Source organism: Ambystoma mexicanum, chromosome 7p, assembly GCF_040938575.1.
Source record: "Ambystoma mexicanum isolate Mex_15411 chromosome 7p, UKY_AmexF1_1, whole genome shotgun sequence".
Taxonomy (NCBI): Eukaryota; Metazoa; Chordata; class Amphibia; order Caudata; family Ambystomatidae; genus Ambystoma; species Ambystoma mexicanum.
The window spans coordinates 12759415-12782240 of record NC_090939.1 but is presented as its reverse complement, the minus strand read 5'-3'; the positions used below and the strand labels follow the sequence as shown (position 1 = coordinate 12782240).

The 22826-nt window shown below is 45.6% G+C and overlaps 1 protein-coding gene across 4 annotated transcripts in view; it reads left to right on the top strand.

Moving 5' to 3' along the window:
• Window positions 1–22826, top strand: part of U2AF1 (U2 small nuclear RNA auxiliary factor 1) — a 350471-nt gene that overhangs the window by 24579 nt on the left and 303066 nt on the right. For all 4 annotated transcript variants that reach the window (XM_069635671.1, XM_069635669.1, XM_069635668.1 and 1 more), the window contains exon 2: window positions 2384–2471. In XM_069635671.1, the coding sequence (XP_069491772.1) occupies window positions 2384–2471 (88 nt within the window). The remainder of the gene's footprint in view (window positions 1–2383; window positions 2472–22826) is intronic.

Sequence of the window (22826 nt, the reverse complement as noted above, 5' to 3'; positions counted from 1 at the left end):
TATGACTGCGACCAGCCATTAAAGTTAAGCTTGTCCCTGTATCGGAATTGTTACAATGGATCCCCTTTCACATTAAATAACACTTAAAAGGGATCCAAAGATCCTTTCTACCCATGGGAACTGTAGTTCTCTCAAGGTTAGCCAGAGAAAGTTTAAAAGGGTAGCCCCTAGGGCAACCCAGCAACAAAAGGCATTAAACGTTGCCAAAGAGGATAACTTTTAAAAGGTGCTATGGCAAGTCTTAAAAATGACACCCATAAAAAGAGTAAAAGATTCTGTGAGTGTGGACAAAGATTCACACTCGCTGAGGTATAAGGAAAAATAATCGACCAGTAAAAGCAAAAAGTTCTGGGGTTGACTCTGGTCAGGAAGATTTATTATTACTATGACAATCTTACCTAAGAATACTCAATACAAAATCAATGGGAAATGAACAGCGAACCTAACTCTAACCTCATCATCACAAATGACATAGCCCTTGCCTTAACCCAAACCCTTGCTCGAATCCTAACATTAGTGTAACCCTAATGCTTACTTTGCACTAACCACTAGGTTTATCCTAATCCTTATTCTACACCAACATCACTAGCCCTCTGCACAATCCCTTTTTTAACGCCTACCCAAACCATTACTCTAATAGCCTTAGCCTTACCGTAACCACTACCCTAACACTTGATCTACCCTAACGACCAACCAAAGCCCTGCAGCCACCACCCTAACCCTAACTTGCCCTAATTCTAATCAAAATCATGACTCTTACCCTTATCCTAACCCAGGCAATCACAAGCCCTCAACCCTCCTGAACCCTAACAATGACCCTTTCTGCTCTACATTTGTGACTAATTGTCAGTTGCGTTATTTGATTACTTTATGCTTGGCAACTTTTTCACTGCAGAGGTATTTTCTCACTGACTACGTTTTGTTTTTTCTGCCAACATTTTAGCTGGGTACTGAATTTAACGCTGATCAGATCTGCAAGTTAAAATTCGGAGGTTCTCATGGGTGCTGTGGGTAATGGCATCCAACAGCTGTACGCTATGGAGGAGAGGTCAAGGGCAGAATAAGTGGCCGCAACCTGTCCCCTTGCAAGATAGCCCTGTTAATAGGATGGCTTTTTGGGAATGGTGGAGGAGCTGCTACACTGTTGCCACGTTTCGTTATTTAGGCTCCCCCTGTTATTTCTGTTCTAGGAATGTCCATCTGTACCGCCAGTGTTCTTAGCATTTGTAAAAAAATAACACAACTAGTATTTTTTTTCCTCATGTTTTTCAAAGTTACTGCATTGTCGCATTATGGCGTAACTGGAGTCCTGTTCCATTATTGGGTGGTCACAGCAGTATATTTTCTCAATGGCACTTTCGTTCTTTGGCTCTCCTGTTGTTCCTGGGGATTCTACACCTGCCCCAGTTTAGCAACCCCCCCTCTACCCCCCCGTTCACTCCACCAACCCTCTTTATGCGCACTGGACACCCACATGACCCCCTAGCTGCATGTCTCACTCCAGCTTAACCCACTCCCCTCCACTCTGTTTGTTGCAAGAGCACTGTCCCGCTTTTCTCATGCTGGCCAGAAGTTGAAACATGGAGGCCCTTTTTTGATATGGTCCAGGTTGGTAGCCACGGCAACCAGGGCCGCTTATGAACGCTTTTTGTTTTTTTTTCGATTTATTTCTTTTGCTTGATGAAATTGGTTGCTAATAACCGGGTGCACAATGTGCATTCTCTACTAGCGTTTGGCTAGTGATGTTTGACTCTTGGCTACTAAGAAATGTTGTGCTCTGTGTGTTTATAGAATTGAGGTGGTCAGTGATTTTATTTAATTTTTTTTTTTTTTCTTTTAAATTTTTTTTAATGGCTGGCTTGCAACTTGATTGACCCCTGTTAATAATAAACGTGCATCGTTCAAGTATCTGGGCGAACAGAGTTCCAATAAAAAATTCTGCTGCCTATGAAACTTAAAACCAAACGGTGTGTTTGAATGATCTTAACAGTACTTTGAGATGAAAATGTGTTGTCCTGCTTGAAAGGTTTGCCGCGTGTTTGGCGACTGGTAAGTGTATGTTTGGGTGTTTGGGATTCCTGACGGCCTGCGTGGGAGGTTGGTTGCTGTAGGGTAGACACCTCGGGGAGTGAGTTGGGTTTGATTATTGGTGTATTATGACAGATCATGGATGTGTGGGAGACTGCCGTCGGATATGAAGGTGAACTAGCAGGTCAGTGGGTGTATCGGGTGACTAGTTGCTGCATGTGTGCGAATGTTTGTATTGTTTTGAGGGTGTCGTGGTGGCAGATCAGCGTTCAATATTTACTGTTTCCTTTTGAGCTCATTTGTTGTAAGCTGCTCAGTTGAAGTCTCTCTAATTTCTGTTATCTTCTCAATTCAGAGTTAACTGTTCGTTTTACTTCAAGATTGGAGCTTGTCGTCATGGAGACCGATGTTCACGATTACACAATAAGCCCACGTTTAGCCAGGTCAGTCTCTCCTGCATGTCTCTGTGCTCGTATTGTCGTGTTCGTTTGTTGGGTGGAGCCCCTGAGGATGTGTTTGGGAAGGAACGAGGCGAATATGCACATGGACAGTTTAATGTGATGCAACACTTCTACCGTAGGACGACTGTTGTAATTGTGAATGTGTCCCCTGGAGCACTAGTGTCTGTAGATCCATTCCTTGTTAATCCACTCCAGTCACCAAGCTTATTTTGCCTTATCTGCCTGTAACTGGTTTCCCTGCATGGACATTCCTGTCCTAGGATGCGTCTTATGTGGCATCATTCCTGACACCTGATGAGCTCCCTGCAGGACCCAGCTCCACACATTATGTAAAGAAAAGTAGAACCCAGTGCTGGACATTCCAGGTTTCCCACACTTTGTTTGGTCCAGTGCTTCCCATTGCATGCGCTTCAGTGGCCCAGGTTCTCTTATAATGCCGCTGTCGGCTCTGTAGGTTTTGTGTAATCGGACCATTGTCAGGGCTCCAGATCTGTCCCTCTCCCCATTTGACTCCCAAAATCGGGTCTATGCTCCCAGCAAAGAGAAATGGGGAGTAACTAGCACTCGGGGGTCGGCTCTGTTTTCCAATCTGAGGTGATGTGTTGGACTTGTGACACCAGCAGCTCCTTCATTGAAGAGTATCTTGGAGATGGTGTTGACTGCTGTGCCCCTGCATGATGAACATCCTTCCTCCTTTACAGGACTGGGGCGCAGAAATAGGAAGTAAAATACTCTTGATTCTTATCTGGAGCCCTGCCCGCTCTTCTGAATCCCTGACTGTGTTCTGCTCTCTGTATGTCTGGCATTTCTAGAGCAGCAGCCTAGCTAGGAAGCAGAGGGTTACAGGTAGGGGTACAGGTTGCTGGCACGGGACTGCCTCTTGCTTTCAGCTGTCTGACTTGATCCCTACTGCTTCCCTTCGGGGCCCATCCCTATTCTCCAAGATGGCACCAAAGGGCATCTGACTGCTCATGCTGTTGGATAAGAGGACAGAGAAGGTAGACTGTTTGTGGGTAAACTCTGCACAACCGAGTGAAAAGAAAATACTTCAGACCAAAAATGTAGATTCTTTTTACCATAAATACTGTATAATCATTAATAGTCAAAGGATTGACACCAAAGGGTTGACAGGTCAAAGGATCGACACCAAAGGGTCGACAGGTCAAAGGATCGAATTGTTTTTTAATTATATATATTTTTTTAGGTTTTCGTTTAGAGAAAAAAAAGTGGTTTTTAGCAACAAAAAAAAAGGGGTTGGGGGGACCCCCAAAACAACAAAATATGTTACATTTTTCTTTTTTTTTTTAGATCCTTTGACCTGTCGACCCTTTAGATTCGATCCTTTGACTGGCAACGTACAGCTATCAATATACGAAATTATGTAACATTTCATTTTTTCACTCTAATCCTACTTCATTCTCAAGGTATCCCTGATGAAAAATCGTGCGGATAGAAGTGTTTGCATTAAAATAAAAAACATCAACCTAACCAAACCTAGAAGATTTACAAACCTATTAGGCAGAGGGGCAGTACTCTGGCAAAGGGTCAATCAGTTGGATGTAGAGCAAGCGTCCTCTTTCTTTTCAATAATGTGCTCCTATGCTTCGCGCTCTAGGCAAATGTCTGGATCATGCTATGGCCAGTGCCTGAGGTCTGCAACGGCCTCTTAACATCACCTGTACCCGAGTGTGTGCTAATGGTGTGGGCTTGGGGGGTAGTCCTGGTGATGGAAATCTCACTAACGTTTATGTCGAGGTACACCTTCAGCCACCTCCCTCAATCGCCTCCTCCCAATCTCGTTGGTTCCCCTAAAGGAACCCAAATGTTGGGTGGGGTATGACCCATGCCGCGGCTCTTAAAAGCCACCCACACCTCTGTCCTGAAGAGCTAGGAGGCTCCACATGAATTGGGAATTAGAAACATGTTTATGATCCCATTGACCTCACTTGATAGTCCACACCCTCACATTAAAATATCCATGGAATGGATGGATGGATTTATGTCAGTGCTCTACTAAGCAATGTAAATAAGACCATAAAAGGGTTTCCGGCTCCTGACGCATGTTGATCATGTGATGTTAGTTCTAAAATAAACACGCATGAAAAGATCTGCTCATGTTGTAGGGTGCAGCTGGTGTATCTCTCTCTTGGTGCTCCTGTCGGCCACGGATAGGACCCGCGGAACCTGTATTCCGCATTAATGAAGCTCTGCAGGTTTGAGTAAATTCCCAACTGCAATCCTTCCGTCCGGCCTTCCTCCTTATTGTGTAGGCCTGTGGTGGATTCCTGTGCTGCTTTGAGCAGCCTTTTGAATTTGTTCCCTGCTTATGTGGGTTATGCCCTGCCAGGCATCTTGCATTTCTGTGTTCGATGACCTCAGCAGTCTGTATTGTGAGTGCTTGCAATTGTGATTTTGCACTTGAATGTGTGTGCAGCATTTCTTGCAGGTGTTTAGCTCGACTTTGCTGGCCTTTGTGCTATTTTAGTGCACTGCCTCGTCTTCCTGGACTCCTGCCCTGTATGTGCCGAGTTTCTTGTCTCATGTGGGTACCTTTTGCCAAGTTTTATGCTACCAGGTATATTTCTACACAAAACCTGCCATGTCTGTGAGCGGTTGCGTAGTTGGCATAGCTCAACTGGGCCAGAGCTTCTCCATGGCCGTGCAGACCATCTGGTGGAAGGCAAAACCAGTTTTTCCTACTTTTATTTTTTTTGTTTTATTTTTCTTTTTATATCCAAGCATTGCATTTCTCATCACTATGCAGCATCGGCACAAAGGCAGTGTTTTTATAGCTCGAGCTCTTCGCTCTTTGCTCCTCCAACCCCCTCAGGGTCAGTCGCTTCTGCAAGCAACACGTTGGTGATAGATCTCTTTCTTTGGCTGGGGCCCCCCTCTGGAACGGCCGCCCTGAAACTTGAGGAGAGCCATCTTCGGTTCCAGAAGCACCTCAAGACCTTCCTCTTTGCTTCTGCCTTTTCTCTCCCCTGCTGATCTGTCTGTTTTCTGCACTGGGCACCTAGCTACCCTCTGAATTCGGGCCCAGATCCCTGCCCACCCAGCTGCATACCCTCACTGCCTCCTGGCAACCCTTTGCACTTGGTTCTGTATCTGCAACCCTACAGTCCCCTTACCTGCACTTATTAGCCACACGTTGTCTTCACTTAATTTTTGCGCTTGCCGCTTGTTGGCCTCACTACCTGTTGTTGTTTTTGATCACATGTTCAGCACATCCCACCCCTGCCCTGCCCCTTGCACTTCCCCCCCTTTCCTCTCCCCTGCACTTGCGCTTTTTCAATGTCACAGGGTCTAGTAAGATCATTGTTTTGTCCTCCCTTGTACCTCTCCCTCATCGCGCCTTGAAACACTTGTGTACGGGCGCGATATAAATAAAATATATCATAGAACCATCCAATCAATATGCTCTATTGAACCATAAACGCTGTCCATTAAGGGTTTGTGAAGGGCACGGCTTCCCCCTGGTTTTGATGCCCCCCACCTCGCCTTGGACGCTGAATGTTGCATTTTCCAGCTTGGATTCTTTTAATACAGTGCTTATGTTATCATTGTGTATTGATGTTACACAGAAAGGGTAATTTTGATGAGCTTGTATTTAAGATTAAGGCAGGTGCTCCAGCAAATAACTGACAGACAGGTCTGCTACATTTTTGTCTGCTTTTTAATATGGGCATGTCTGCAATTCAGAGTATTGCTGGGACACATTTTGTGTTTGGAGCTGCTGTTTTCACTTTTGGGGGCAGAAACATCTAAAGTCTGAAGGTGACTGGACTACCTTTCCTCAACTTTTATATGGTATTTCATATTGAAGGACTCCTGCCGTTTGCTGACCTAGAAGGATGGGGGTAATTTGTGTTATGATAAAGGGGGCAGGTATTGAAGCCTCTTCTCGGACCACACGAAATCTGCCAATATCACTCCTCCTCCCTGTAAGGAAGTGATGGCCACACACACATATGAATGGTTTGCTCCTGAAGTTGAATAGTCTGCTTCGGACAAAGCCTTGTTGCCATTTGTCACCTGGCAGGATGCGCTACCTGGCCTCATCCACCCTTTGTGTGCCTCATCCCGTTCATGCAATGGCCCATTTGTGGTAGGATGCATCGTTATCATGTGTACAAAGACTGAAACAAACCATCTGCTTTTTTGTGTCATTGTTTGTATTAGATTGTGGAACTCTGAAAAAAGAAGACATGCCCAGCTTACGAACATTGTACTCTTTAGCACAAGTACCACCTGATGTAGAGCATATAAGACGAACACAGACTGTTTCTGATATTACATGGAAGACTTGATAAATGTTCACAGGGTGTCTGTCTCCAAACTCGTTCACGTGTTGCTTCTTGCCCATGAGTATTTTCAGATACTGTAAATCCTAATGAAATTTCTGTTGACCTCTAATGAGCATATGGTATTGTAAGAGGTGGTGTTTTTAGTGGGGCCAATTGCAGTGCCTTTGCCATGCTACCCCATCTTTATCTGTCGCAGTCTTGTTTAGACTTCTTTGTGCTTTGCTTATCTGCAGTACCTTCTTGAATGTTCTGATCGTACCACTTCATCTCTGTCTGCTCTCTTGTTTGTTGAGCACATTTTCGGTATCGCAGCTTGGGTTAAGGATATTTCTGCTTTGGTAGGGGTAGTCTTGGCCTGGTGATAGTTTGTGGTGGTCCATATGGGGGAATGTTGGTGGGCCCTATTGTTTGATCACAACTTTGGCTGTTGTTGTGCTCTTGCTGTTTTCTCTAGCCTTTCTGCTCGCTGTGTTGTCAGGTTTTCACCAAACGTCTTCTCCAGCTTTCAACTTCTGCTTCTCCATCTGCGCTCAGTCCTCACAACTGCTTGTTGCGCACATGTTGTGCCATTTGCCTCTATCATGGTTTGTCCTCTCCTGCACTGCACATTGGACAATCCCTTGCTTAGACACACCCCAACCACACGTGTTCCCTTTGACTACCAGTCGATTTGCATGGCATCTTTATCACGTTTAAATGATTTTTATGGGTTCCCCCGCCTCCCTTTAAACTTCCAAAGACCCACGTTCCAGATTTTACAACATTATCACACTTGTTGCTTCACCCCCAGCCGGTTTCCTTCACCAGCATATTCGGCTTTCTCACTGCTGTTCCCTGTATCTCTTCTTTTTATCACTCGTGTGTTTTTTATTTATTTTTTTATTCGTCCATTTGCTGCTCTGATTTTGGTTCTTTCCTCTTTCATTAATGCTCCTGCACTTGTACATCCTCCATTTGCTGCTCTGATTGTGGTCCTTTCCTCTTTCATTAATGCTCCTGCACTTGTACATCCCCCATTTGCTGCTCTGATTGTGGTCCTTTCCTCTTTCATTAATGCTCCTGCACTTCCTCCATTTGCTGCTCTGATTTTGAGGCATACTTTGCCCTAGGACAGTCAAAAGCTTTGGATTACTATTTGTGATTCCTCCATTCGCTGGCTTAGTATTTATTTCCTCTGTTAATGTATGTAAACTATTTTTAGAACGAATCTGTGCGAGTAAATAAATCTGTTATTGACCTGTCTCTATTGCCTGGATGTGACTTCAAGGCCATGTGTGGTGGTTATGTTGATGTGTGATGCCCTTGCCCCCTCTGAAGTGGCACTGCGCCTGCATGAAAGTGAGAGCATTCGCTCGTGGTGGCATGTCCGCATTCACTTCCTTTGTGTGTGTTTTTGCTCTGGCATTCATGTCGTCGCCACTTGTCAGAGACCCTGCTCTCGTTGGCTGATCAATCCTTTGTTTTTTACAAAAATATCCCATGGCATGGAAATTTGGAAAGGTGCCAGAAACCTCCTGGCATGTATCTAATCTCCAGGTCCTGTTGGGATGTCAAGTGGCCAGGTAATAACTGTTAATCTGCCACGCTTCACTGGCTTTTTGGGTTGTTTCAATGTGCAATGACCTTAACACCTAAAATATTTAGTTTTGTTCTGCTTCTACAACTGACTTTTCCCCTTGCTGTCAATTACATTTTACACAAAACACAAACGGTTTTATTATATGGTTAGGGTTTAGGAAAATCAATCCATGCCTCAGTTGCAGTGCTTCCCTGTATATTGGCCTGCGTCTCCAAGCTGTGAGCGTGATAGGGCAGCTAAGGTGCTACTCTTAGGGGGAGCAGTGGAAAGAAGCTAAATGGTAGAATACAACAACACACAATAAGGCAATGTCCACAGTGTATATGCATTACAATATACTTTCTATGACCCAAAAGGCACATACTTGGACATGTTTTTTCGACCGCTGAAGATTGGCTCTTTTAAACCAATTAGTGCTCAGCTACGGCATTGGATTCCCAGGCAGATGCAGAGGCTTTGGAGAGAAAACGTCACACTGATGTGGAAGGATGCCTTCACAAGGATGTTTCAAGACCTTAAAGATCTAATTAATGACTTCTAAAACGAGAGCTCCACTTTGAAGTTCTATTTGTCTTCAGCCATCGCAGAAACTAGGAACTTGGTGGACAGCTTGATACCTATTGTTGGAAAATAAAATTCTGCTAATCATTGATGAAAACAAAGAACTTGAAGCCACCTACTGACTACAATTAAAGTTTGACTATTTTGAAAATGGAGCAAGAAGGGAGACCCTGCACTCTGCATTTCTTGAAGGCTCTGAAACAAATAACATGATTGATTCTGTCCGTTTCCTTTTTCAGTCGGTCCTCGGAGACTTGCAACGGAAGGAAATCAAAATAGAACTTTTCCTTTTTTATTTACTATGGTTGTTGACCAAATTTTCTTTGTTGATGGGAGATGAGGCTCATTCTGGGCCAGTCTCCCATCTTGAAAACAAATATTGACACTATTTACACCCTGGAGGGAACCCCGGAGTGCGAATGGTGATCAACCACTTGCTTGGGTGGTACATTGCTGGTACATTCCATGAGTTCTCGCAGAGGCCTTCCCATCGCTGGGGTCTACCTAGGTTCAGGCTGGAAGGTTATTGCCTGCCATGTACGCCACAGATGAGGGAGGTGATTGCTATAATGTGGCTATCTACATGGCCTCAATTTATCCAGTCTCACCGATGACCCAAAGGCATCCCTTAAAAACATGATGCATGTATAGGAGGCCATAGATGTAATTAAAACACATAAGCTAAAGAAGAGCCAAGATGTGAACGGCCTATGGTTATCTTCTATAAAATAAATGTCTTCCTTGGTGGCAAACTTCTAGCCCATCCTTTTTATAGCTTGAATTCCAAAACTGGGAAAAGACCCTTACAATTGTGCTTCATTCTGACTAGTTGCATGCTAATCGACTTGAATCATGCATTCTTTATCTTGTCGAACCAGATCAGTTGGGATTATTTCCCAAAAGGAATGCATTTGATAATATTGGAAGTGGTGTACAAGGCAAATGGATGTTCCAATCCGACTTCTGACTCAATGCTGGAAAAGCATTTGTTAAGGTCGTTAGGGGATAGCTACTTTTGCCCCATTATGATTCATGTGGTTGTAACGAAAGATACAACTCCCATTTCAGATATACTAATACATGGATGTCCAACTGAACATATCTATTTAGGGAGATGCTCCTAGGGAGATGAACTAGGGACGGCTGTCCATTATCTCTGCTCCTTTTTTCCTTGTATATGGAGTCTTAGCTGAGATCATAAGATATAAACCCCACGTTTTTAAGGAGCCTTGTTTAGAGGTTTTCAGCACAAGATCTATCTGTTCACTGATGACATCTGTGGCCGGTCGGAAGGAGGGGTCTGACACATTGAGGACATGTTACCTTTCTTTAATGAAATATAAGACAAAGGCCTATCTTTCCCTATTACTAAAGGGATTGCCCTGCCTATCTAAATTAACGAAAGGTGCTCGTCTGTTGTCTGGAAGTTAAAAAGTATAGTTTGTCCTCAGTTCCAAACCTAACTCTACTTGACCCTGCCAGTAATGGGAATAGCAAGAAATGGGCCAAGAGAATGTCTCTCTTGTCCTGGTCGTCGCTCTTGTCCTGGTCGTCGCTCTTGTCCTGGTCGTCGCTCTTGTCCTGGGCATCTGCCTCCTTCCCAGAGACTTCCTCTTTAAGGCTGTATTTTATCTCATGTGATTGATGCACAAATCTCTGTTTAGAATATAGGATTGTTTGTTATATTCCGTGTTATTCTTTTGATGTTTCCTTCATGAGCTCATGTAGCTCTTCACATATACTTGTGGGCCTCGCATTCTCTTTAATGCCTGCTTTGCAACAGCGTTCCTTGAAATAGTTTACCTGCATGTCTTATTTTTTTGAGGGTTCACAAACCCTGGGTTTTGTATGACCTTACCCAAATTATGAGTCTCCCTCTCCTGGGTTTTTGGTATCGCATTCTCTCTTTTATGATTGTTACCTAGACAGTCTGATTTCACAATACTTGTTACTTATTTGCGGTGGTCTTTCTCCAAGCCTCAGTACCTTGGGGCTTCTCCCTTCTTCCCAGAGTATTTGCTTAAACTTTCTATTTCCCAAACAGCGTTGTTTGTCGCACTCTGTATTGGTTTGACATCTCCAATTCTGTTCACTTAATGTTCAACTTTCATATTTCTGACTCTTGAGTGTTCTGTCCTCCCAGCACTCTGCCTCGATGGCCTTCCACCTCTCTTGGGTTCCTTTTTCTAACACAGGGGAACCTTACGGGGCTCGGCGCAAACTCAGGTATTCAGCTTCTCGCTTGCTGTTCTCTGTGCCAGGCTTCTTTGACTTTGTGTGCAGTCTATGGTCGCGGGCTGCAGGTAGTTAGCAGGACTCCCTTCTACGCTGGTCTCCATGTCGTTCGTTGGGCATCTCGCCCACCACGAAGCAGTCGTGGTCATGGATACCGGTTCGGGCAACGGTTCTCCCATTGCAGCATTTGACTGCTCTTCTGCATCTTACTTTGGTATTCCTCGCCTTTCCAAAAGTCACAGGCTGCACGACTTTGTTCTTCTCCGCCTTTCCAAGGTGTAATCACGTAAGGGGGCTTCCCCTGCATACCGTCACAAGAGCTACTCGTCCCAGTTCTATACACGTCTCCTTTTAAAGAGACTTTTCCTTTTCCTTGGCATGGCTGTTTGTTCTCACATTGCCTGAAGCCAAACATACTGATGGCAGATTGCTCTTTATAGCATGTAGCCCCATATATGGTATTGGGTCTAGGGAATTCCCCATCAGAATGGGATTAGCTTTCTCCTAATGGGGAGTATAACTGCCATTGAGGTCCCACTTGCCCATACCCCTAGGGGGAGAGTCTTGCAGATGCAGATGTGGGTTCTCCTCCTTGGTCTCAAAGGGAGTAGACCCCCCCCCCCCTGTGGGCAGAAGGGGGTGAATACCCTCGATCCGTCACGCATCATTCTCTGTCTGATGCAAAATACTCTTTATCTCGGGACCGACCCGCCCTACAGATAAGGGGTCCATCAACACTTTTGTTCTCTATAAATAGGCAAGTACTCCCAAAACAAAAATAGGGCATTAAAATACTCCCAACTGAAAGGGAACAAATGGGATCCTGTGTCCCTGCTTACACCGGGAACCAGTGAAGATTTCTCCTGTGAGAGGATATTGGCTCGTGTCTGGGTATGTTCCTAACAATGCGTAACACGTCGTTTTGCAAGACCTGAAGTTGTGGCCCCCAACATTTGGCACAGTTTGCTTTTGAAACAGGGCTTAACTAGCGTAAGGAGTTGTAGTATGTACTGTGCCTTATTTGCAACGCTGCGTGTTAGCGTTAATGTTCAAGGATGGTTCACAAATGACTCCCAATATCCTGACCCTAGCCACAGTTTCAATAGCATGCCTTCACAGAAAGCGGCATAACTGATCAGGCTTAGATCTTGTCTGAGGTGAGGCGAAGAGCATCATCTCGCTTGTCTTGGCGGTTAAACGCATTCCATTGTTCTCCATCCATTCTTGGATGGAGATGTAAACGTATTAGGTCAGAGTCCTCTGTGTACTTGCTGCTTAATTCGAACATGAGCTGGGTGTTATCAGCATAATTAATGAAATGGACACCCAGCCCGTCCAGAGATCACACAATGGGCAGCAGTACACATTAAATAGGGAGGGGAGCATACACGTACCATGAGGTACGCCCCAGTTTCTCGGATGACCGTACATTTGCTCAAACAATTTTAGACATACGACCTGTCAAGAAGGACTTAATCCAAGTCAGTGCGGTACATGATATGCCCCCCGAGGTCCTCAGGCTGCTGATAAGTCCAACCTCAGCAGCCGACCTTGCCTTGGTCTGTGACCTGGAGTATCTCTGATTTCATGTTCAACAAGGCACTCTCTGTGCCGTGGTTAGCCCGAAAACCTGATTGTCTAAAGTGAAGGGCTCCAGAATTTTCAAAAAATTCTTGAAATTGCAGTGTGGCCACCTTATCCAGAAACCTCAACAAAAACGGGGCATTGTAAACGGGCCTAAAATTAGAGTAATCTTTCGAATCTAGGTCGGATTTGTTTAGTAAGAGGGTGACAGATACCTTCTTCAATGCCTCAGGGACACAACCATCCCTAAAACTGCCATCAATAAGGCCGGTGAGAAAAGAGAGGAACAATTTCTGATTGTTCAAAATGATTTTGGACGGTAGAACTTCTCCTACGCAGGTGGTGGTCTTGTTGGGCATAATGTGAGCTAAAACTTCCTCCGTTATGAAATCCTACTCCCAATTCTTCTTTCTGACAATTTCCATACCATATTTTGCAAACAAGCTTAAAATCTGATCGTCTTTACTAATGCATTTCACAAGTGGTGGGAAATCGGTCCTAATGGCCCCCATATTCAAAGTCGGGGTTGGGATGCCTGGATTTATATAAATATTATTTGGCATCCCAAATCCATGCAGTAACGGAATGGGTGAAGCCCCATCCTGAAAAGCACTGGCTCTTTGTGGAACAGACTGTCGGAGGACATTTCCTCTGGCCCCAGCCATGGCTTCCAATGCACATTTTTTAGAAACCTATTTAGCAGGGTTGTTTTAGAGGTCTGGGATATGTGTGCTGAAAGTTAGAATTGAACATTCCCATCGCCCTTTACTTCAATCCGAGGAAAGATCAATTGTATCCTTGATTTATAATCTAATCTTGAGGAGTGGGCTAACGGTGGAAGGGATGTGTGAAGATTGGACCCTGTCCGGCCAAGATTTAAAATCCTTATATGCAAAATAGCTTTTTGTCTTAAACACATATTGGCAACTGTCACTGGGGCCCGCAGCCACTTAATAAAGGTGAGGCAGTCAGAAATCGGAAGGCATTTGACCCTACAAAAGGCATCCCATCCACATTTTATGAAGCCCTGGAATCATAGGGGGTTGCCCAGCTTGCTGGACTCCGACAAGCAGATTGTATTGCTAGAGCCAGGCTACCCTCACTGTCTGGCCTTTCCCTGTCCTACATGTGACCTAAAGGACGTGGTTTCTTCTCCTGACTACCTCATGGACTTCCTAGGTGACATATCGGGGTAGTCTTTGTCCTTTCCCTCCAGATGACCGTCTCAACCTTTTCCTCACACTCCTCCCTACGCCTGTCTGTTCACTCTCCCCTCACTCAGTCTCCTGTTCTTCCCTCGCCCCTCTTATCTCTACACTCAAACTTCCTCCTGATCTGCTTCCCCCAAGAAGTCACTCCTCCCCACGCTACCGTGCCTCTGCTCTCCTGCCTCCTCTGTGTCTAAACCTCTCGTTTACTCTCAACCCACCTCCTCTCCCTCCAAAAGTACTCCCAACAACTCTCCCACTCAGACCAAATTGTTACCGCTGTCTCACCACCCCCAACAGCACCACCTCTCTCTGTAAATGCTCAAGTCTCCTCCAAGTGCTACACACTCCTCCTTCGTTTGGCCCTCCATCACCCACTCTGACCTCACCCGCCTCGGTCAACTGACTGTTGGCTTTTTATAGCCGTCCTCTTCTGCCTAGTAGCTTCTCTCCACACCCATTCAGTGCCAGAGTCGGCTGCTTCCCTGTGCCAATCCCGGTCTGCTCTATCCCCCTGGAACTTCATAAGGACCTTCCAGCCGCTATCTTGGTCATGTGGTCACTGTTCTTAATTGTTTGCTGTTCCCACTCCTTGATCAAGTAAGTCCTTGCCTACAAAGGTTTTGAGGAGGGTTCCCTGGTCTCCCTTAGTTCTGGGCAGTTCCCTGCTCTTTCCAGCTTAGCCCCACCACTGTTCCCCTTGTAGTGATCCTGGAGACGCTCTGGTGGGTGCTTTGGGTTTCTCATTCGGCTCCTGGATGGGGACGTTAGTCCATTTCATTCAGTAGCCAGTCCATTGCTCTTGTTCTGGGCCGTGTCTCGTCCATTGGGCCCAAGTACTTGTATTGCCAGGGGTTCTTTATGTAGCGCTGCTTCCCAGGATTCACAATCCATCTCCGGATTTTGAGGAGCCTGGTGCGTGCTAGTCGCTGTAGTCTGTCTTTTGTGTTGGTACGCCACGCTCTCTGAACTCCATGACTCTGGGAAACCACCTGAAAGATCATGGCCAGCACAGCAGCTGAATGGCATCAGATAGAGACCTATGTACCAAGGCTCATATAAGGCTCCACTCATACTGGGGAGCCTTCTTTGTGCCCCTTCAATTCTCCCAGACCACTTCCTGGGTCCTTTTCTCCCACTTGATATGGTCAGACCCATGGCGGCCACAGGTGGCACAGTGTGGTAGGACCAATTGGTATAAGCCTGATGGCTTGGGGGAGCAGAGGGCTTCTTGATGATGGCTAGTTTGTGGGCCACCTTAAAGCAAGCAGCCAGAGCCCTGTAGTTGGATGTCGCAAGTAAGACTCAGCAGAGCTTATAACTGGATGGTGCTCTTTTTAAAGAACAATTCCATCAGCCTATGCGCTGACCTAAAAGCTTAGAAAATGCCATACTTTGCTTAACTATGTAGGTCTGTGTGCTGATGAACTCGTTTAATCGTGGAAGTATGTTGGGACTGATTTTCTATACTCCAATCATGACTGGCGGCAAAACACACGCATGCTACTCGGACACACTGGTACTAGTTTGTGAATTGGGACCCAGCCCACTTCCTGGCAGCAAACACACACGCACGCACACCCCCAGTAGGCCGCCAAAGCCCTCTGCTTTCCTGGGCACTGGAAGTCCATATAAGAATTTTCCTGGCCTTAGAGGCCAGGAAGATGGCCAAAAACAAGCGAAATATATCATGGGCTGGCCATGTTTGACCACTATCCACAGTTAGTAGCCAAACTCACTAAGGCTAAAATGAAATGGACCAAAAAATGGTAAAAAGCCATTGCTTCCCACCAGCCTGACCATTTAGCACACCTAGAGTAACCAAAAATCCTCTTAGTGTTGGTCTTGGGCAAAACAAAATGTGTACTCCATTGTACAATGATAAAAAGTTACCACAAGCGATAAAAAGAAGTAACAGAGTAAGTAGACCATGTTTCCCAGTACGGCCAGCCTGAAGGGCATGTCAGTTTCCCATAACATATGGGCAAAAGCAAGTGCAGTGTAGCCTAGTGCTTCACTGCTCTGCAAAAAGAGCAAGTCAGATAAAAAATAAAAGCAAGGTTTGGGGGTCCATAGAAATGAAGGAAGGGTGCAGTAAAGAGGAATCTTTCCTAACACAGGAGTCTGCCCAATCATTATAGTTTTCCCGTGCCCTGCCCAATCACTATAGTTTTCCCGTGCCCTGCTTATCGAGAGAAGTGTTTGGTACTGTTTGGGACCACAGCCTCACAATGGATTGTTTTGTTGCAAACAGTTATTGCCTAATGAACATACTGATTTCTAGTGGCAGCATGCCTCTAGATTGGGTGGGGGGAGGGGTCTACAAACTGGCTCTCGGACTAGAACTCGCTATCTAGGGCTGATGGGAGCTGTCGAGCCACCAGAGGCTGCATACCCCTGTCTGAGATATTCCTATAAAAAGACTTGCTGTCAATTGCTATTGGAAGCCTAGTAATTTGTCCAATCCTCTGGATAACCTCTGGGTTGTGAAAGGAAGCGCCCCCAATTCAGCACGATCCTCCCCGCAATGAGAGACAATAAGGGACTCTCCCGTAGTGGGAATAAGACCAAGACAGAGTGCGGGTGAGCGTAAGTGGGAGTTTATCCAAGGATAAGGCATGCAAAGAACTCTGCAACCTACGAGAGCGCTCTGCCTGACAATAGCAAAGACAGGCGTATTTCTAATACAAAAAACGTCATCAACACCTAAACACTATAGGGGGCACAAGTCAATTGGGATTGGGTGGTGTCGACTAACTATAGGTGTTGCTGGCGCGGGGTTGGTCTTGGCGGGACGACGTCACTGGTCAGCCTCGTGGGTTGGGTTGGGCCTGGCAGGCCGGCTTGAGGTCATCCATGCGGTGTTGATGTGCTGGGGCAGCCTGTGACAATAACGAATACCTTTCCTGTCTCATTTGCCCTAGGCCATGCACACTACAGTTATTCAGAAAATGACATTTACGTTCATTAATAAATCGCTTCACCAGCTTATCTTATAAAATAAACACAACACATGAGGAATGCACCTCGTGAGAGGTCTGGTGGTTGTTGGTTGGGGTGAGATTTACCTGTGTCTTATTGACCGGTATTTTAGGTCACGGGACGGGGCTCTGGGACCTGGGCCGAGTGATACATGTCTGTCTGCTGCGTTAGAAGTTATTATATAGATGGGTCTCTGTGTCTTGTCCCAATGATGGGGGTCGTCCTTACACGGGGTCAGGATTCTTGGGGGGGTTCGTGGGGATTTATGAGAGGGTGCTGGTAGATCAGTGGGTTCATCCGTGGGTTTATTACCGTGCTGTAAATAACACAGGTGGCGGGCTGTGGCCTTGGTTGCGGCGCCGGGGCCTCTGACTCTCTGAAGTAACGCCAGCTTGGTTGGGGGAGGTGAGGGAGCGCAGCACAAGTCTTAGCTTTTTTATCTGGCAGGCTTGGTGGGGTGGGAGAGGGAATGACCTTGCATATACTCACAAAGGTATTTTCCTCGTGCGTTGCTGATCAGTGAATGCAGAAGTTTTATACTGTTCTGCCTTATTTTAACGTTATTCAGACACACATATATATATATATATATTTCATTTTCGTTACACATTTCTTTAATACAGTCGGTTCCAGTACCTTTTCATTACCTAACATTATGTTCACTACATTGTGTGCGTATTGTATGTACATTAGACGTTATACGAGGGATATCTAGGTTATGGCCTACAGAGATTGATGCTCGCCGCTTTGGGTGATTCAAAACATATATGAGTTCAAGTTTCTACATACTATTGAAAAACACTTTTACAAATAGAGGTTACACGTTTGGTCAACATCTTTCTCCGTGGTTATAGCAGCATTAGTCCAGACCTGGAGGGATATCATATAACGTTACATTTTTATGGTTCGTTCACATTTTAAACAGAGGTAGTTCATTAATACCAATACTTGAACTATTTTCTACCTTCTTCAGATAGTGATGCTTCAGCTTTTTTCCCCGTTGCCCCGGCCTTGCGGTCCGGGTCATACGGGGTGCAATATCACATTGTTACTAATATAATGTTGCCGTGTTGGCATCTCGGGTTTAGCTCATCTCCGACTTTCTCATGGGAACGCGCTCGCAGCGGATCTGCCAGGGCTGCTGAGGCGGCAGAGATGCATGAAAGGCCCTCCAAAGGTGGGGGCCTCGTTACAGTGTGCTGAACTCACACCATGTTTGCTGTGCACGATGGCGTCTAGGCCTAACTTAAGTTTCGGTAAATGCAAAGACAGGGTGCGTGTGGGCAATGTCGTCGGCGGGTGAACCCCCCTCCACCTGGGCCCGGGTGGCATGAGGGTGCTCCCACCGAGCCATGGTCCTCACCTGGGGAGGGAGCTGTAGGTGAGGAGGGCCTCGTGGCCATTCCTCCCCTACATTTCCCCCCTTTCGTTACTTAAAGTAACGAATTTCTTTAGCTCTTCTAATCTTCTACATTCTTGTTCTTCTAACACTGCACCATCCCATGCAGGGGTTCCTTTTATAGGCATCCATGCTCTGCACACCCCCCTTAAGCTCTCACCTCTCCTAGCATACTCGTCTGGTGTACATGTCAAATATATACAGTCGCCGGTCTCTTCCAGATCTACCCAGACCTCCTCATACCATTCCAGTTCTACGTCTCGTGGTTCTTTAATCGTGGTGTGCCATAGCTTATCTACTATGTACTTGTCACGGCACATAGGCACTAACTGGTACCTGGGGGTGTTGTCTGTTCCTGTCTGCACATGTACTTCTTGTGTTGCTTTAATTGTACCACCGGAGTTGCCCATTGTCACCATCATCATTGCACCGTTAGGGACTGCATTAGCACAACATCGGAGGCCCACCTGGCACAGGCAGAACATCACAAGGATGATCACCACTATTGGTATCAGGAACTTCATTGTCACTCCAAGCCATGAGGGAACCCAAGAGAAGATATTGTCGAACCACGAGCTATCCTCAGCTCCACCTTCCATTTTCATCTTCTCGCCCAGGTTATGTACTGCTTCAATAACGTGGGACAGGGACCCATTTTCTGCGTCTTCGGAAGGTACGAACGTGCAGCATGCACTTCCTATTTTTCGGCAAACACCTCCATCGATTGCTGTTAACAGGTCTAGAACATACCTGTTTTGCATGGTCATTAATCGCAGAGCTCGTAGTTCCACCTTTATTATGTTAAACCCTTCTTCAGTGTCATTGGCCAACTGGATCAGTTCCCACCGTGTGATCTGGAGCCATTTTGCATTTGCTCTTGCTTGGACACTTGATACTAGTGAAGCAAAGAATGTTTCCACGGAGCTGAACAGGCGATACTTGTCTGGGATCTGTGCCAATAAATCAGATGATGCTTGTGATATGTAGTTCGAGGCTCGCTTGTTCCTTGAGAGCTCTTCTCCTTTCCCTCCGGAGGACAGGACATAAAGGTGCGCTTGTGTAGTTGGAGACGCTGCATTCTGGTTCAAGCCTTCGTTCATCGTGTTACTTCTGTCAATATGGCTTTCGGGAATCACCATTAGTGTTGAATGCAAAGTGGCCATTGAGCAGCTACCACTCCATGATTGGGGAAGGTGCAGGTACGCCTTGTTCCCGCATACCCAGTAGGTGTCCATTAGTGCTGCTGTTCCTTTTTTCATATCTGGGATGGTGAGAGTTTTGTTACAGTTCTTGTTCGTTCCTATTGCCATTTTTCCTTCTCCCTTGAAACATAGTTTGTTTTGTATTTCACTTTGTAGCTTAAAGGGTTTTTCCATCGCTGTTACCCATGTTAATTTAGGGATGTGTTCTTTCCATATTGGCAAGCACGTTCTTTCCATCCACCGCAACTTTTCCGGTTGAACACCCTTCAGTGCTTCTGCCTTGCACAGCACTTCTTCGTCTTTCCATTTGCTTTCGGAAAACAGTGTCCCTTGTATTGCAAAGAAAGGTTCTTTAAGGCAGATCACTCCAGACGCTTGCGAATAGCACGTTTTGTTGTTCTGTACCATTCTGAAAGAGACATCGTGTGCTTGGAAAGTGTTCTTTATTCTACACAGCGTGAGATGAAGGAGACATTGGGCATCCACAATGGGCAATTCTCGTGGCAACAATACTTTAGGTGTGCCTGATGCATGGGGGATAAGTGAGCAGACATAACAGCTCTCATTGGTTGTTTGTTTAGCTGTTGTGCTCATATCTGCATACCATTTATTTGCTTGGTGAGGGTGTCGTGGGTCTTCCATTTTGTCTAACCCTAGCCCATAATACTCATCATACCCTTTTCCACCAGTCTCTCTTCTCCGCCTACTTTTCTCCCTTCTTCTGTACCTTTTCGTTATAGGAGGTGAAGAACCAGGCCCCCCTTCCTCCCTCCCGCCCCCCTTTTCTAATTCTTCATATAGGGACTTGTGTTCTGTCATCATAATCACTTTTCCATCCTCATTAATAAACAAGAGATCGTTGTTTGAAATTGGGGCGGGAGGGATCGTGTGGTTGTTGTATGTTCCAGGTTGGGACATTGTGTCATTATCTACATTTTTGGTTCTCCATTGTGAGAGGACAGCAGTGGGTGGTGTAGTATAGTATCCCCACACAAAGTGTGATCCATCCCAGATCAAGAAATCACCTTCTTTGATACCTACAGTCGGAATTGTTTTCGTTCCAGGAGCAAGGGTGGTGTTGTTCCCCCCTCCCCCCTCGTTCATCTCGGTAGAGATGAACGCTATAATCCAGTGTAACACCAGACAAAACATTGAGATGAAGAACACGATAGCACACATTGATAAACCACATTCAAATGAATATGTTAATCTAGCCACTAACATTTCTCTAAATCTAACATATCTATTAGTTGCAGGCTGCCCATTCGATGCCATGATAAATCCTGTTTGAGACACAAAAGTTCATTAAATACAAACATGTAAACATTTCCACATTGTAACGTTTCGGTGATAAAATATAGGGTTGGGTGAGGAAGGGGGTTTGTTGACAGACAAGGTAGCTTTCAGTCAATATTATTCGTACCTTACTATATATATATATAAATAATAAAAAACATGACATTTTTAAAAACAACAATAATAAAAAACATCTTAAAGAGTACAGGAAGGGAAAAAAGAACCCCACGCAAAACTTTCAAAAATTGTAAAAAGAAAATTTACATATACATGTGTACATGTTTTAGTCCAGGACATTTGTTGCGCGCTAATTGTGTTCACTGTTCATCTCATGAAGCACACAAAATTCCAATCATTCATTCCGCACAACTTCATCGTCCGCTGTTGCCTGTGCCTCATCCTGCACCTCACTCTCCGCAGCGCTGTAAGCTTTACGTACATCTGTCAAATGCACCCAATATCGCAGGCCCTTAACCTTTACTGCTGTAGGCGTGCAAAACACTACCTCATAGGGGCCATGGAAGCGTGGTGCGTTCCACCTCCGCACAAAACTTCTAACATATATAAGGTCACCAGGCATTAGCTGTAGTGGTTTTTCAGGCAAACCGTTTGGTTCAGTCGCGTTCCCCTCCTCTCTTGTCGAGGGGGGGGCTAGTTGCTTTGAAATTACGCGCGCTGCCCGTGTCAATTTTCGCAGGTATTCTGTGAACTCCTCCCCCAATATAGCTGCGCTTCTGTGTGCATCAGAACGCTCACGGAGAGGCGAATGCGCTGTGTGCATTCCTCTTCCCGTGACGATCTCGTGCGGGGACAAATGGTGATCCTTACTTGGCTGGTTTCGTAGTTCAAACAAGGCCAAAGGCAGGCAGTACATCCAAGTCTTTTTAAGGGAAAAACAAAGTTTTGATAATCTGCTTTTTAACAGGCCGTTTATCTTTTCTACGACGCCATTACTTTGAGGATGATAAATCGAACATAATTTGTGCTTTATTCCCAATAATGTAGTCACTTCTTTAAAGAGTTCATTAACAAAATGCGTCCCGTTATCTGAGCGAATAACGTCGCAAATTCCCCAGCGCGGAAACACTTCCCGCACTAGGAACTTCGCGGCGCCCTTCGCGTCAGGGCGGGCACAAGGGCCTGCCTCCACCCACCTCGAAAATGGACATACAACCACAATCATGTATCGAGCCCCGTTACACCTTTCTCCCATGTCTACATAATCAATGTGGAGCTCTCTGAATGGGCCACTTGGTTTTGGTATCGTACCCCTTAGTGTACGCAATGTCATACCTGAGTTGTAAATTTGACATGTCGTGCATTCTAGAGCTAACCTTGTGACGTGTTCCTGGAGGCAAGGTGTAAACCAATCTTCTTGTATCTCTGCCATTATGTGTTTCTTTGTGTTGTGTGCAGGAAAGTGTAGTTGTTGAAATGCTATTTCTAACAGCGTGATTGGCATTACCACTTTTCCTGAACTCTCTTGTCGCCACAATAAATCAGTCGGTTATTTGCTGCATCCTCTCTTAGTCCACAGCAATTTTTCCTCTGCACTAGCTCCCTCTTGCAGCTCTATTATCTCCTGTGTGGACATCATGTTGTATCCTGTGGGGACTTCTTGGCTTGCTGTGTGGTGCAACATGTACTCTCCTATTTCACCTTTTTGTAGATATGAAGCTGCTTTGGCAGCGGCGTCTGCTGCCGCGTTCCCCAAAGATATAAAATCTGTATTTGCGGTATGAGCTTGACATTTTACGATGGCCACTGCCGTGGGGTCTTGCAGGGCCTCAATCAGTTCTTTCAATAATTCTGCATGCTGGACTGGCGTTCCGTCTGCTCGCCGAAACCCTCTCCGCCCCCACCGGGCCAACCCGCCGTGAACTGTTGTTGTCATGTATGCTGAGTCTGTATATATGGTCACTGCGCACCCCTTGGCGGCATGCAATGCTTCTATTAGCGCTATTAGTTCTGCTGCTTGCGCTGA